Source organism: Chinchilla lanigera, unplaced genomic scaffold, assembly GCF_000276665.1.
Source record: "Chinchilla lanigera isolate Chin_1 unplaced genomic scaffold, ChiLan1.0 scaffold00013, whole genome shotgun sequence".
In the NCBI taxonomy this organism is placed as follows: domain Eukaryota; kingdom Metazoa; phylum Chordata; class Mammalia; order Rodentia; family Chinchillidae; genus Chinchilla; species Chinchilla lanigera.
Window position 1 is genome coordinate 33,156,880 of NW_004955414.1, and position 15,991 is coordinate 33,172,870.

Consider the following 15,991-nt stretch of genomic DNA (forward strand, 5'->3'; position numbering starts at 1 on the left):
CTCGCTATGCAGTTCAGGCTGGCCTTGAGCTCACTTTGTAGCCCAGGCTGGTCTCAAACTCAAAAGGATCCTCCTGCCTCAGCCTCCTGAATGCTGGGATTATAGGCATGCGCCACCATGCCCGGCTACTAATTGATACAGAATCATCTTGTTAAACATGCACAACTCAACTTCAAAGAAGAGACTGCTAAAGGAGTATTTAAATAACTCATGGATGAGATCGTTTGCAGTAACACCTTGTAAAAGGGAGGGAGAAAGGTAGGAGCAAAGATGCTGACTGAAAACAAGGAGACCGCATCTCAAATACCCTTAGCTGAGCACACAACAGTGACAAGCTCATCACTTCTGAGTGACAAATGATCCGAACCAGTCCGTCAGACAGGCTCTTCTCCAGCAGGAAGTACCTTTCCACAGAAAATCATGAAAGGTTTCCCTCCAGACAAGTGGGTATCTGCCACAGAGGAATAATGTTCCTCAATCTGTGCAGAGAATCCAACGTGCACAGCCCTAAATACCTCCAGCTTCAACATCGTGTAGGCGGTAGCAATGGGCTGTGAATTACACTGGTGTCGCTTTCCTGAACATCTGGAAATAGCCAGCTACCTCGACGCTCACTTTATCCATGCGCTAGAACCATTCCCGAGGACAATGTGTACACGCCAATCCCTGCCCCAAAGACATCACTCTTCCCACTGCTCTCTGTTTTCATCACAAATGTGCATTTCCTCAAACAGACTCTCCCTCGCAGCTGTGACAAATGGAGCGAAGCTGCTGCTCCTGCTACGCCCGGGCCTGCACTTCACCATCGCTGGACAGAGCCGCAGGGCGGACTGAGTGCTGACGCTCCTTGGCACCAACGTGTACAAACGTGAGGCAACCCAGGAGCTCGTGGGCGCACGTAGGTTTCTCCTTCCCTTTTTGAGACAGGAGTCCACTATGCAGTTCAGGCTGGCCTTGAGCTCACTTTGTAGCTCAGGATCGTGTCGAACTTGCCGTGATCCTCCTGCCTCAGCCTCCGGAGTTCTGCGATTACAGGCGTGCGCCACCACATCCGGCACATAGTATGTTTACATAAAACTCTTAAATTAAACCCAAATATCTCTGGACTACTAAGAACAGCTTGCTAAAGACAATCTGAAGAGTGGCTCACACATTTGGAAACCCTGAACCCGCAACACAGGTCTACAGATCTTCACAGTGGCTTAGCGCTCTACACTCCTTATTTCCTCTACCTGTGTGGCAACAGTAAGTGCTCAGTCAGTCTTCCTCGGGGTCAAACATTATCTCCTGGGCTGACAGTGCAAGCTAAATGCTCTGAGTATCACTCACCTCCCGAAGACCAACCACCGAACACGGGCTCCACTTTTAACCAAGCATGAGCGAAGGTAAAATTCAAATGTCTAAAGACACTATAGTGTTTGGAACTCTCATTGTACACACACCCAGGACGTGTACAGAACACCTGCCAAGTGTTCAGGGAGTTACTTACTACTTCTTGATCTAGGCGGGTGACCATCTCTTCCAGTTTCTGGTGTCCCTTCTTCAGGTCTTCCTCTGTTCGTTTTAAGGCATTAAGCTCCGCCTGGGCACGATCCATTTCTTCCTTCATTCGCCATCTCAGTTTGTCACTGACTGCCGAGATGAGAGAGGCCCGGATGGTGTCCTCGCTGATGGTGCCATCTCTGCTGGGACCTGCAGGAGACACGGGTGAAACACACCTGATTACTGCTCAACTTCTTCCTGTTCTTTCTATTCAGCCCACAACCTGTGTGCTGACACCTTTAAAACAGGAAGGACAGTAAATGTTAAAAATACGCGCTGAGTCAGAAGCTCCGCGGGAGGGTTTACCGTTAGTCCATATTTGCCCTTGTTCCCTGATCACCGCCAATGGCTATTTTCTCACTTAGCCCGGGACCCTACTGAGTACACCTCATTTACGGCAAGCCCATCTGCAGGCTTCTCTGCCGCACGGCCTCAGCTCACGCTCGAGGCCAGTGAGAGTCTGCCGTTCCGCAGTAGTTGTCCTGTTGCTGGTACAGAACATCTGAGCCCCGCGAGGAGGGCAGCTTTAGTCCGCCTCCCGGTTTCAGTCAGTTCAGTCCACGGCTGGCTGCCTCCGAGGCAGGAGCTTGCGGTGGAAGGGCGCGGTAGAGCAGGGCACAGGAGATGCGGCCAGGGGACACAGACATACCCAAGGCCTCATTTCTATGACCTCCTCAGACAGGTGCTTCAATAATCCCCTCAACGGCTCTCAAGCCGATCACGGTGACAGTCCAGCCTAGCCATCGCACCGTCCTCGAGAGAGTTACTCCTTTACGCTTTGTCAGAAGAGGGAACAACAGGTGGGCAGAGCGAATGATAGCTCGGATTCAACAGTCAATAAACCTGTGCATTCCGATTCTGTAGTATTCTGCTTCGGCGGTCCCTTCCTAATCAGTCTTATCTCACGTTCTTACTTCAGACAGAGCTTGTCCTTCAGGTATTTTCTTTAAAAGTCCTCCTTGTAATGAAGGCGTATACACTCCTTATGACTCGGTGTCCCGTCACTTATGGTCCTACATCAACAAATGCGTGAACATTTTAATTGTATCTCATTACAGAACACTCCGTAGGAACGTACGTATATTTAGCCTCAACTGCCTGTAATGACTGCAGAAAGACTGCAGACTCACAGAGGGTACCAGTCCCACCTGGGAAAGTTTTACCACTTCAACATTTAGTTCCACTCATCAGGGAGACAAACCTCATTAGTCTATGCAAGAAAACGAGTCCACTCACCACTCGTCCCCTCCCTGATGTCTATGTACACTGTCTCCACAGGGGCAGCGTGCTGGCAAAACCACAGCCGGTGCCACCCAAGTTCGCACTGTCCCACTCGATCCTAACTGCGGGAGGACACCGGGGACCGAACCAGTCTTCATGCTGAACTTTCACCATTCATTCTTTTTTTGTTTGAGACAGGGTCTCGCTCTGTAGTTCAGGCTGGCCTTAAACTCAATATGTAGCTCGGGCTGGCCTTGAATTCATGGCGATCCTTCTACCTCAGCCTCTGGAGTGCTGGGATTACAGGCGTGCGCCACCACACTCAGCTCATTCCTATTTGAGAGAGACTCTTGCTAAGCTGCTCAGACTGGGGTCAAAGTTGCATCCTGCTGCCTCAGCCCCCAGAGTGCTGGGACTGCGGGTGTGCACCACCCCAGCTGGCTCTGCTTTTACTTTTTGAATAGTAAAGCTGTCTGGTTACAGTGGTCCTGGTTACCCTGGGGGACACTGAAGTTCTTGTTTCCATCATGGAAAAGAGGTTTCTGTGACTTGGATTCTCTTTCTCTAGCAGATGAAAACGAGCGAGTCTCCCCGGGCCAGGTGCCCTGCTCCTCTCTACAAGCCTGCTCTCCCCATCGGAAGCCTCCTGCTGACGGAAGCCCAACGGCGCACCCTGCCAGGTTCAGCGGCGCGGGCACTTTCGGTGAGTGACACACAGCTTTCTAGCCGGTATGTACTCTCTGGAATTCACTTCTGATTTTATAAAGGCAGCTCAGCTTATTCATATTTCGGAGAAATAAACAGTAACTCTTTCAGACAACCTGTGCTTTGGAATTCAGAGCTGCAGAGCTAGATGGCTACATTTCGCCTGTGAAAAACCTACGTCTTGCTTTTCAGACTCCTGGTCTCTTCATGCGTAGTTTTTCTAAATTGTTCTCTTGTTTACCAGCCACTGCCATTGCCTCGAAGCTCAATTCCCTGTTTTTCTTATTGCTTTCTCTCCAACACTGTAATCTTTTTCTACCAACTCTTTAGCTACTCCCCTGCATGCAACGAAGACGCCAGGAGGCTGCCGGCCATCTTCTTGGACTCACCCCCTCGAATGTTTGCTTACTGCTGGCCCAAGGTGTCAGTATCCCCGATCACACTGTGTATCGGTGTGTGTCCCTGTGTTACACACTGAAGAGGACTTGCTTTCGCCCCCTCAGTACCAGTGTCCACCTTTGTTCAGCTTCTGACCACGCTCGCTCCCACTGTGCATGTGCCCTCGGCGCCGGCTGCCCGCCCCCTTGTGCGTCCTTGGGGACGGCTGACTCCACGGGGGCCTCCCTCACATGCTGCCATCGCCAGGACTGCGAACTCCAAAGCTCCCCCGCCATAACCTAACCAAATCCCTGATCCCTAAGTCTTCTTAAAGCCCTAAATCCTGTTTACCTGCTCCCCGCAAAGGCAACAAACTTCAGGACAGCTCTGAAGAAGACAGAGACCACCAACCAGGCTTCGACTCCTTTTTATTCCTGTTTCGGGATGGGAACCCGCACACCTCTGATCACGTGCCTGACTCCCCACGAAAGCAGCCCCCCCATCTCAGCAAGACAGCCTGCTCTCCTTCGGCGCTCTGCAGCCCCTCTTCCTCACTCCGACCAGGGAAGCACTTTCCTGCTCCTGCTCACTGGTTAGCCCCACACGTCATCAGCGAGCGCGCTCACCCACCTCCCTTCCCAGCCCAGCCCGTGGCTATGAAGCGCCGCTGTCTTCAGTTTTTACTTCCGAGTTCAAGTCCCACTTTATCCCCATCGCTCAGGCGCATTCTCAGGGGAGGTGATACTGCCTCCCTACAGCTACCCCACGAAGGTGAAAGCTGGTACTTAGGAGGTGAAAATCTTCTTCTTTTAAAGTGTAACACAGGGGCACACATACAGACACAGTATAATCTGGGATATTAACATCTTGTGGCAGGCCACAGTTAGTAAAAAATGTCTAAAATGGCCGGGGGGAGGTGAGCTGGGCGTGGTGGCGCCAACCTGTAACCCCAGCACTCGGGAGGCTGAGGCAGGAGGATCACTGTTAATTTGAGGCCAGCCTGGGCTACAAAGCAAGACCCTGTCACTCACAAACAAACAAACAAAGGCTGGAGAGGTGATAATGAAAATAAGTTGAACACTGCTGAAATCCATCTGCCATCTTGTGTTTCAACGAGATTCCTGTTGGTACTGTACATTTCTATTTGCTGACTTTGCTATTATCCCCGTCTCATGATTAAGCCTGTGGTCTACATTTGCTACATTTAAATTATACTCATCACAACCTGTGAAAGGCAGACTTCTTGAAGACCCTGCAGATGATCTGGATGCTCTAACGACCTGCAAGATGATCCTCCTCTTCTCCACAGTACTTCCTCTCCCATCAATCAACAAACTATCTAAGCCATTCTACAGTGATGGCAAGAGCTTTAAAATTATATATGTATTTTTTGTCTTTTTGAGCCAGGGTCTCACTATGCGGTTCAGGCTGGCCTTGAGCTCACTTTGTAGCCCAGGCTGGCCTCAAACTTACAAGGATCCTCCTGCCTCAGCCTCCCAAGTGTTGGAATTACAGGCTTGCACCACCATGCCCGGCGAAGAAGGTCATTTTAAAAACTGTTTATAAATATAAAAAACTCCAAAATAAATGGCACAGTGGTATTAAAGATCTAGTCACCATCTCTGCTCCGTGAAAATCAGAAAACTGGACTTCTAAAGCTCTGTTGCTAGAGGGGAGGGAGAGCAGGAGGGAAGTAAAATGGTCTGTGAAAAATGTAATAATTATCTATTCCCCATGGTAAATGTATTCAACAGGTATCAAAACATGTACAGCACTATTAAAAAACTATAATAAAAAAATAAAGCTCTATTGTTTAGAGAGGATGTGGTTGGGGGGGTGTTTGCAAGGGAATAACACAGTAAAATATTTCGTATTAGGGATGTCAATATTATGGCTGCTTTCATCAGATAATTTTAACTGTACAGCCTCCGCAATTCAATGCTAAGCCTATTCAGCAATCAGTTTTTAAAGATATTACCCTGTCTGCAAGGAGACTTTCAAATTTTTATCAGAGAATAATACTTATGGCAATCTCTCTGACTGCTTTGCCCTTTTTTTTTGGTATAAGCAATTGAACTCAGGCAGGCACTGTGCCACGGAGCTATATCCCCAGCCCTGCTTTGCCATTTTTGCCAGGGAGATGAAACTAATTTATTTCTCAAATTTCTCTCTCTCTCTTTTCTTTTGTGTGTCTTTTTGAGGCTGGCCTTGAGCTCACTTTGTAGCCCAGGCTGGTCTTGAACTTGCAACAATCCTCCTGTCTCAGCCTCCTGAGTGCTGGAATACAGGTGCGGGCCACCACGCCCAGCTTTATTTCTCAAATTGAAAAGATTAGAAAAACTAAAAAAGAAATGTTAAATTTTCTGTAACAACCTTCAACCCTCATTTTTAGTATGTAAACCAAAGTTAACCACTTCACAGTTTACCTGGAGTGTCACTTGGGCAGCGTATTTGTTTATGTACTAGCCCAAGTGTTGCTTGGGCAGGTGTCATTTCAGCCAGTGAATTCTTTTTTTTTGTTCTTTTTTTTTCTTTTTTCTGGTACCGGGAATCAAACGTACGACTTGCACTTGCCAGGCAGGCACTGTGCCACTGAGCTAAATCCAAAGCACCCCCCCTCTTTTTTTTAGAGCCAGGGTCACACTATGTAGTTCAGGCTGGGCTTGAACTCATTGTGTAGCCCAGGCTAGTCTTAAACTTATAGGGATCCTCCTGCCTCAGCCTCCCAAGTGCTGAGACGACAGGTGTGCACCACAGCTGGCCGAGGATGGTCTTACAAACTTTTACAGGTGCTAATCTTCTACCTAACCCAAAATTCACTATTCATGGCAGTCTGTACAGTGAGTCAGTCTACCTCAGATGAGGCTATGTGAAAAGGTAAAATGTTTCCTCACTTGCTAAACATACATAATAAAATGTATCAGAGGGCTAACTGTATTTCATAAGAACCTTTCACAGCCTCAATCTGACTTAAAAGACTTAGCTACTTAGTCATGTGGACAGTATTTAGGCCAAATCAAAAATCTCTAGTTCCTTAAACTAAACTAATTTATTAAATCCTTAAAAAAAAAAAACCTAGTAATTTCTACCAGATTTTAGCTCAGAACTTATTGTCCAGATGTTGGTGTATGAAAATAGTAAAAGCAGCACATCTTTGTTAAGTCCTCGTTTCATAAGGGTGCAAGGAACAGGAATGCAAACATGATTCTAAAGAATCTGCCTTCTTTTTTCTTCGTTCCGGGAATTGAACTCAGGACCGTGCACCTGCCAAGCAGCGCTTGTGCCACTGAGCTGTATCCCCGGCCCAAACCTGCCTTCTTACTTATATATGAAATTTACTGTGATTCTTGTAAGATGGGAGAATCCCTCTCCCAGCACCCAAGTGATATATTTAATTATGTGGTCAGTCATACGCTATAGTAAAAGTATTCTGTTTGTGTGGAAGTTATCTGAACTAGCAAAGGCTTTACGTGTCTTTTTATAATTTGGTCTGATTTTTCACATACAAATACACCAACAAACTTTGTCAACATTTCTATATACAGTTTAATGAATCAGCTTACACTGATGCTAAATTTTCAAATCCTTATTTTATTTAACTAAGCTTTTTGAGAAAGGATCTCATTATGTCATCCAGGCTTCCCTGGAACTCACAGTGACCCTCCTGTGTCAGCCTCCTGAGTTGCAGGATTACCAGCATGTACCACCATGTCTGGCTCCAAATCCCTATTTTTAAAAACACATCAAATCCTGGAATTACTTCTTTTATAAGATATATGAAGGCAAATGCTACCATGTAGCACCAAATAAATCCTCCCTAGGATTGTCCAGCCAAAGCCATTAATGCTTAAAATGGTAACCATGCTAAGGCCACAAACCACCTGGCCTATAAAGGTCACAGTTCACTTGAGGAACCTAGAAATGCCAAGGTCAAAGCCAGCCTTACCCTCCTGCCACACAGAGCTGATGACAAAGTGCACCTCAACTGACTTTAAATCCCAGAATTATAATCAAAATGTGAAAGAGTAAGTCAAAAAAGAAAAAACCCACAGTTTTTAAGAGTCAAAAAAGTAAAAACCCATGTAAGTCCGAAGTCTGATGAGCTGCCTGCCACCTTATGACTGTTCATGGAATAGATAACACAGTTTGGTGAAGATTCTCATCTACTTCTTGGTTACTTTTCAAACAAAATTGTTCTCAAATGTCTTGAGAGAAATCTGAATCGCCACACCTGCTCTAACAAGGCTGGGAGTAACAGTTTGTGGCGAATAAACCACCGCACCTCAAGTGCCACACAGTGACCTTTACCGTGCAGAGAATCAGATTTCAGAAGTGCCCTTCTACACTGCCAGATCAGCGACGGGAAAGGGAACACAGACTTTGAGAAACAGTCCTCAACAGAACTGCATTTAAATGTCAGGAGCAGCCAGCATCTCATCACCAAACTAAATCCGTAGAAACAAGGTAATTTCCTAGCACGCAGTGGGAAACCAACACCTCATCCAACAGACCTCACCGTTCAGTGTGTAGTTTAGACTAGTATCCTGAAAGTGCGCTCGTCCAGTGTGCACCTGATTTAAAGCCATACATTTAAATGGTTAAAATAATCAATTTTAATCTCCTAACCGTCCTTACAGATGCTTACCACTTCTGATACCTCAAAAAGGAGTTACTTTACGTTAGAAAATTCATTATAGTAAAACAGTAGAATATGATATAAGAAAAGTAAAATAAGTAAAATATGATAAACAGTAACTCTTTGGATTTTGCCCAACGCAGCCAAGATGAACCTGCTGTCCAGCATTTTCGCTTCTGGGCGTTCCCTGCAGAGGCCCACAGGGTGCTCGGCCTGGCGTGTGTGCTCCACGTGGGCTCCCCTCCGCAAGGACACAGCCCGGGACCTCTAGTGGACGCCTGAAACTGTACACAGTGCTAACCCTTTGCTGGTTTTCTCCTAAACTTAATTACCTAGGATGAAATTTAATTTCTAAACCAGGCACAAGACCAATAACAGAAACAGAATTATAACATTATCCTAAAATTAAAGTTGTATGAATGTGGTTGTTCCTGCTCTTGAAAGGATGAAGACAAACAGTACTTTCAGACCCAGGCTGACAGCAGGTGACTGAAAGGACGGGAAGCAAACTGCAGCCTAAGTAACCCCAGACAGTAGCTTGCCATCTACTCAGAAACTGGGTCACACCGATAAGGTTACTGCTTTTTTAATAAAAAAAGTTATCTCTGACGTAGGAGGAACGTTTCAATCAACTGTATGGACAAGGAATTCTGACTCGTGCTATTAAGGGCAAACCTGATTACAATGCTTCCACAGGCTTCTGTATACAGAATGAATACCTCAGCTTCTAATACTACTGCCAGGTTCTGTGCAGAAAATGGAATTTTTCTTCCAAAGCCATCAAAGGACTTGAAATCTCTAGAAAGTTTCTAGCTGAGCAAGGTGGCACATGCTTGTAATCCCATGTACTGGGATGCTAAGGAAGGAGAACTGCAAGTTCGAGTCCAACCTAGGCTATTTAGTGAAACTCTAAAAATAAAAATAAAAAAGGCTTGCAGTGTAGGTCAGCACAATGACCCTGTGTTCAGTCCCCAGTGTAGGGTGCATTCCACAGGAAGCCAAACCAGCTTTTTGTACCTTTCATTTACTAATGAAAAATTCAACTAAAAACCCCTTGTTATATTACACAATAGCTTTAAAACTGTTTTCAAGTGTATTGTTACTTCTTCTTGGTTTCTGTGGCGGAAGAGACTTTGACATTTGGCAGAATAAACTCTCAGCATTTAAATTTGCTCGATGGCTGGGCGTGGTGGCACTCGCCTATAATCCCAGCACCTGGGAGGCTGAGGCAGGAGATCACAGGAAGTTCAAGGCCAGCCTGGAATACAAAGTGAGTGCAAGGCCAGTTGGAACTGCAGTGAAACCCTGTCTCAAAAAAATAATAAATAAATAAATATGCACTCATGACTCATCGTGCCCAAGGTTGGAGGCAAATTCTACTTACCCTGAAGGTGGGGGAAGGTCTTTGCAAAGGAAGACTGACAGGCGCACAAGCAAAGGTGTGCTTCCTGTGCCCACGCGAGCGGGGTGCCTGGGGGGCGGCACCCCCAAGGGACAGCTCTGTAAGCCAAACTCACTAATACAACTAACCAACTCATAATACTAACCAAACTCATTAATACAAACAGCACTGGGCCAGGTGGGCAAGAAAAGCTTGTGATGTTTCCGAGCTTCTGCCCTCAGAAGATGTCCGTAGGCAAGCTTCCCTTCTGTTCTTCAGTGTTCCTTTGCTCTTCCTCTGAACAGTAAATGTGAACCAAAGAATGGGAACTACAGAAAGAAGATCATTTCACTGAGCCATTTTTTCGTTTGTTTTTCTTTTTTTGAGACAGGGTTTCACAATGCAGCCCAGGTTGGCCGCGAACTCATGGAGAGGATAAACAGTTTTTCTTTGAAGTTACTGTATTATTAAACTGCAACCAACCAAAATCACAGTGTGTACGTTAAAGGCCTAAAGTCTAGGATTCAGAATTATTAATCAGCCATAACCATCTGCGCAGCCTCTTCCAACAGGACAACCTTCCAAAGAGAACTTGCACACTCTGCTGAGACTGAGGTTACGGAATTGTCAAATTTTTCTGAACCCCCTCCTTTTCGAGAGAGGAACGGTGCTGCTGGTGCTGGTGAAGAAAGCTCTGAGTGTCTCACCTGTGTTCGCACCCATCATTTTTTGGGAGGTCTCCTATGTGAAAGTAGTTCATTAAGTTACAGACAAAGCAATCTATCTTCTGCTCCTGCAGTAACAGGGAAAAGGATCTGTGTGTTAAATTTCCATGTGTATTTCCAACTAGATTTCCTTTTCTTTTTTGCTGTGTGCATGTTTGTTCCTTTATTAACCACTAAGCACCAAAGTAAGGATGAATTAACAAATTTCATGTCATATGTACCTGTAAGTAATTCTCAGCAGTCTAGACCATGGAAAGTCTCAAAGAGCTCCCTCTGATTTCAGCTTTTGTAGAAATTAGTTTTACTTTGGTTTATAGATGTCAAATCTACTTCAAAAATGTGACTTTGGTTTGCATACACTAACTGATGGTAGGTGAAACTAAGAGAGTTTATTTGACTTGACTACTTGTTCTATTGTTCTTGTGCTAAAATGGATGTCTGATTGTTAATATGTTTTTTTTTTATTTTTAAAATAAAAAAAGGAAAAAAGAAAAAAAAGAAAGTTATACAAGAGATCTGACTTTACATATACCATTTTCCACATATATGGAAATAATCTAAGCTACCAAATGCTTCATACTTAAGGTACTACAATGAGTTCACATACAAAAGGTCTTTATAAATGAAGGTTCTCTATAGAGGAAAGGGATTATACTATCAACTCATTGATAAATTGCACTACTCCTAACTTAAAAGAGCTACTTGAGCCACAGTACAGAGTTTAACAAGCTTTAGTGTGCACGGCTCATGGATTAAAGACCTCCCAACATTTAGGTCCCTATTCAACATCTGGCAGAGTAAACTCTCAGCATTTAAATTTGCACTGATGGCTGGGCGAGGTGGCACACTCCTATAATCTCAGCATTTGGGAGGCTGAGGCAGGAGGATCGTTCCAGGTTCAAGACCAGCCTGGGCTACAAAGTGAGCTCAAGGTCAGCCTGAACTGCATAGTGAGACCCTGTCTCAAAAGGACAAAAAAAAAAAAAAAAAAAGTTACACTGTAGAAAGAGATCTCACAGTAAGGATGAACACTATTTTCTCCAGCGGTACTAGGTATGTGAGGCAAACACTCTCCCAGTGAACTACTTTAATATATCAAAACTAGGCCACTAGGACCTCAATAACTAGAGAGTATCAATGACAAAAACAGGAGAGGGAGAGGAATCTTCGTCAAGCCTCAGGATGGTTAGATCATCAGAAACTGTAACAGAAAAGTAAACTTCACAGGATCCTACATCCATTCAGGCACTCACCAAACATTCACTGGCAAGGGTGCAGGAGCACATATGCACGTGTGTGAAGGGGGTGGCGGCAGGGTGGTAGCAGACTGGTGAAGGTGGCAAAGGAAATAGGCAGTGAACAAATCCTACCACAGAGTAGTAAGAGATGAGGTAGTAAAAAACAGAGTAGAAGGGGTGGTCACACAGGGCCTTCTAGGCCTAAGAGCTCCGGACTGAATTAAGCAAATGCAGATGCACTGTAAGGTTTTAAACAGAGGGTGACATAATTTATTCATATTTTAATAGCATCACTCTGGCTGCTGTGGGGAAAATGGAGACACGCACCAGTGTGAGAAGCAGGGAAACCTTACAGGAAGCCTTGAAGTAACTGAGACCAGAGGTAACGGTGACTCCTAACAGCACTGGATCTATTTTGAAGGTAAGAGGATTTCTCGATGAAGAACTGAGGAAGACGCCCAAGTTAGAATGCAGAATAGGTATCAGCGGGGCTAGGAAAGCTGTGCGGAAAACTTTAGAGCTCAGTTTCGGGCATGCCGGGTCTGAGATGTCTCAAATGTCCAAGTGGAGATACTGAGAACAGCTGAGCTCTCGAGAGAGCTGCCGGGCAGAGACGGAAATCTGGGAACAGGGCCCACAGAGATGGCGCTTAACGTGGTGTGGCTGGCAGAAATGACAAGCAGAGTGAGGGCGGGGCGCCAAGGACTAAGGGAGCGCTCGGCTCCGACGTTCTCCTGATGCCTTCCTCTTGAAGAACCGACAGAGATGACCACGCTGAACACCCAAGAGACGGCAGGAACCCGGGAAGCGCGGCGTCTTGGGAAACAAGAACGCGTACCGAGGAGGGAGCAGGCGGTGATGCCGAGTGCCGAGGACACGAGTGACGGAGAGACTATCAAGCCACTCATTTAACCTCTACGGTCACTGGAGACCCTGACGGAAGCGGTTTTAATGAACAGCATAAGGGCAAGCAAGGGTGGAGGAGGCTAGACAAAGAAAGAAGGGGTGGAAGACAAGGGACAGACAGAAGTGCCGAGGGGTTTTGCTGCGAAGAGAAATGAAGACACGGAACGGTGGCAGCAGGGAAAGCACAGTTGAAAGGAGGACACGTTTTGTGTGCTGAGGAAAGTGATCCAGCAGAGAACCGAAAGTGCTACCGAGAGGGAGAACGTTGCAATGACGCCCCCAGGGAAGGGGAAAAGATCTGGTGGAGAACACAGCTTTAGGCAGAAGCAAAGACAGCCAAGCTATGGGGACCAGAACGAGGACAGGTGTGTGGTGACAGGCGGCGCATTTAGGGGAGGCAGTCAACAGAGGCTCTCTTACCGCTTTAATTTTCTTGATTAAGAAAATATTTCAGCCAACTCTAATGTGCAACACAAAAAGCAGAAAACTACAGGTCTGCAAGAACTCTTACCTGACACACACTAACCAACGGTGTTCTACAGATGCTCACCTACACAGAACCAGGTCACGTAGCAGCTTGGTATTTGCTAGCAGCTCAACATGCATAAGTTTAACAACTAAAAATATGTAACGCACAGCAAGTGCGATGAAAGTAATCAGATAGGTTTTTATGTTCTGCTAGAAGGCTCGTTTATATGATGATAAATCATGTACTTCACGCTGTACGTTACTGAACATTCACCATTAGAATTTTTCCTTTAACAAGGAAGATTATTCTGAAAATTTATGTGTAAAAGTGAAATGCATTTTTTTCTTTGGTTAAGAATGGGAAAATTTATTGAAAAAAAGGAATGGGGAACAGACAGCTCTTGAGAGACAGGAGAGGTCCTGAATGCGCTGCCACTGAAACGCATTCATCGAGGAGACCTTGACTTTGCTTATAGAGAAATGTGAGTGTTCAAAAGTACTTACCAACAGTGGTCACAGGAGGCTGGGAAGGGTACTGGGAGCTTGTTGTGGCAGGGTACGGACCACCAGGTGGGTACGGACACCCTGGGTAACCACTAAAGAACAAAAACCAGTAAACATTACGATGAGCTAACACTAAAGGGTTTTTGTTTGTTTTTGAGACAGGTTCTCGGTATACAGTCCAGGCTGGTCTCAAAGTCGCTATGTAGCCCAGGGTGACATCGAACTTGTGATTCTTCTGCCTCCACCTCCCAGGTGCTGGGATTATAGGTGTGTACCTGGTTCAACAATACTTTTAAGAACCCCACTTAGAGAATTAACTTGACATATTGTCTTCCCAGGTAATGAATTTACAGTTTTTGAGCAAAGGGTCATTCAAGTAACATTCTATGGAAATTCCATCAATGACACTGGACTTAAAGTACATGGTCCAATGCTCTGTGTAGTGCTGGCTATCTGAAGGTCACTTTCATAGAAGCAGAAAACAGCCAGAGTATTTCTAACTATAATCCTAGCACTCATAAGGCAGGAGGATCCCAAGTTCAAGCTTTGCTTGGGCAACTGAGTGACTTAGCGAGACCCTGTCTCAAAATAAAAAATAAAATATCATTGCAGTATAGTATTCCTAACAAATGATCATCTTTCTCTACTAAACACTAAATATCATTTTTATATACTTCTAAATAATGGTCCTAAACGCCTGACACATTAATATTTTTCTTTTTCTTTCTCAGTCTTTAAACATTCTTAATTCCTTCAACTTCCCTCACAGGACATGATTTTCAGATCCAATCCCTTTCCTCTGAATGTGCACTGTTTGTCAGTGTTTCCTTATGATGTAAAGTTAAGCAGGGTCATTACTATCTACCAGGTAGCTGGACACTGAATTCTGATTAACCCTATTTTAGCCAGGATACTCTATGGATCAGCTCTGTGACATTTGCAATTCTGATCAGCACGCCCGCTACATGTCTATTATAATTACTGGCTGAAAAGAGCCAGTTCAGAGCCTCGGAGCAAGAGCTCTTCCTAGTTCACAGTCAGTAACCCCTTTTCAGCAGTGGCTCAGAAATTCTATTTGTGCTTATACTTTCTAACTTGTCTGCAACAAAAATTTCGTATATGACTTGCTGCAGGTTCAGTGTGATCACAGTACTCCTTTTACTCCTATAAAGCAAAGTCAAAGTGAGAAAAGTTAACCATTTTTGTTGCGAGTGGATACATTCTGGCAACTACTGAATAGTACCTTTGTTTCTAGTCTCTCTAGTAATCTGCTATAAGGAAACAATGTCAGTCTTACTGAAGTAAACTGTTCTTTTTTTCTGGCTTTCCTCCCATTTTGCATACCTTCTCAAACACAATCTGTGATCGTATTACTGAATGTTTCAGTAACTTGGTACAGAACTCTTCTAGCCCTACAGATACTAAGTTCGGAGAACCCCCAAGCTCTTTCCTTAGTTTGCTGAATTTTCCCTTTATGAATATTCTCCATAGAGTTAAATACATTTTCTTGAGAAATATTATTTTCTACCTTTGTAGATTATTAAACAATTTACCCTAGGAAGCACATCTTTTTCAAGGCTTTAAGTCCTTTTCAAATGTTTTTAAAAATAAATTTTTCCAAAAAAGATAAATTTTTCCAACACTCAAATTCCTTTTCTTTATGTACCCATTAAAAATGTACTATTTATTATATTGAAGGAATCCTTTGGAAGTGCTTGATGCAGGAGCTAAGATACAAGACACCAATCTATCTCTGCCTGACGATTCTAATAATCAAGTAAGGCTAGATCCTTTTAAACAATTCTGACACAAGGAAAAAGAAACAAATGCCAAGTAAAAGCCCAGGAGGTAAGACAGTGAGAAATCAGCTAGGGCTGAGCAGAGGGCCTGGGAGATCTACAGGACCTGTGAAAACTGCACCTTCAGTCTCTGGATTGTCCTTCTCATAACACTATATTCTGCAGCATGAGAATTTCCTGTTTTTTTTGTAGTTATAAATTGTTAGGGCTTTCTTCCCTTCTACTTGTAAATATCTAATTTTCCTTGTGATCTCCCACCTCCAAGCCAGATGTACCTCTGTGCATCTACAAGATGACCTCTCTTGTAGAGCACTACTTATTTAACACAGCCATTACCATTTTTCTTTTTTTCTTTTCTTTTTTTTTTTTTGGTTTTTCTCCGGTACCAGGAACCGAACTCACGACCTTGCGCTTGCCAGGCAGGCGCTTTTGCCGCTGAGCTAAATCCTCAGCCCCTCTCAGTTCTTTTCTGTATGCGCTCATTTTGA

At 44.7% G+C, this 15,991-nt stretch overlaps 1 protein-coding gene across 2 annotated transcripts in view; it reads right to left on the reverse strand.

Moving 5' to 3' along the window:
• Tsg101 (tumor susceptibility 101) overlaps positions 1-15,991 on the reverse strand; it is a 38,958-nt gene that overhangs the window by 2,068 nt on the left and 20,899 nt on the right. The window contains exons 7-8 of one of the 2 annotated variants that reach the window (XM_005380422.2): positions 13,705-13,796; positions 1,490-1,692 (exon numbers count right to left, since the gene is read on the reverse strand). In XM_005380422.2, the coding sequence (XP_005380479.1) occupies positions 1,490-1,692; positions 13,705-13,796 (295 nt within the window). The remainder of the gene's footprint in view (positions 1-1,489; positions 1,693-13,704; positions 13,797-15,991) is intronic. The other variant, XM_005380423.2, reaches the window with a different exon arrangement.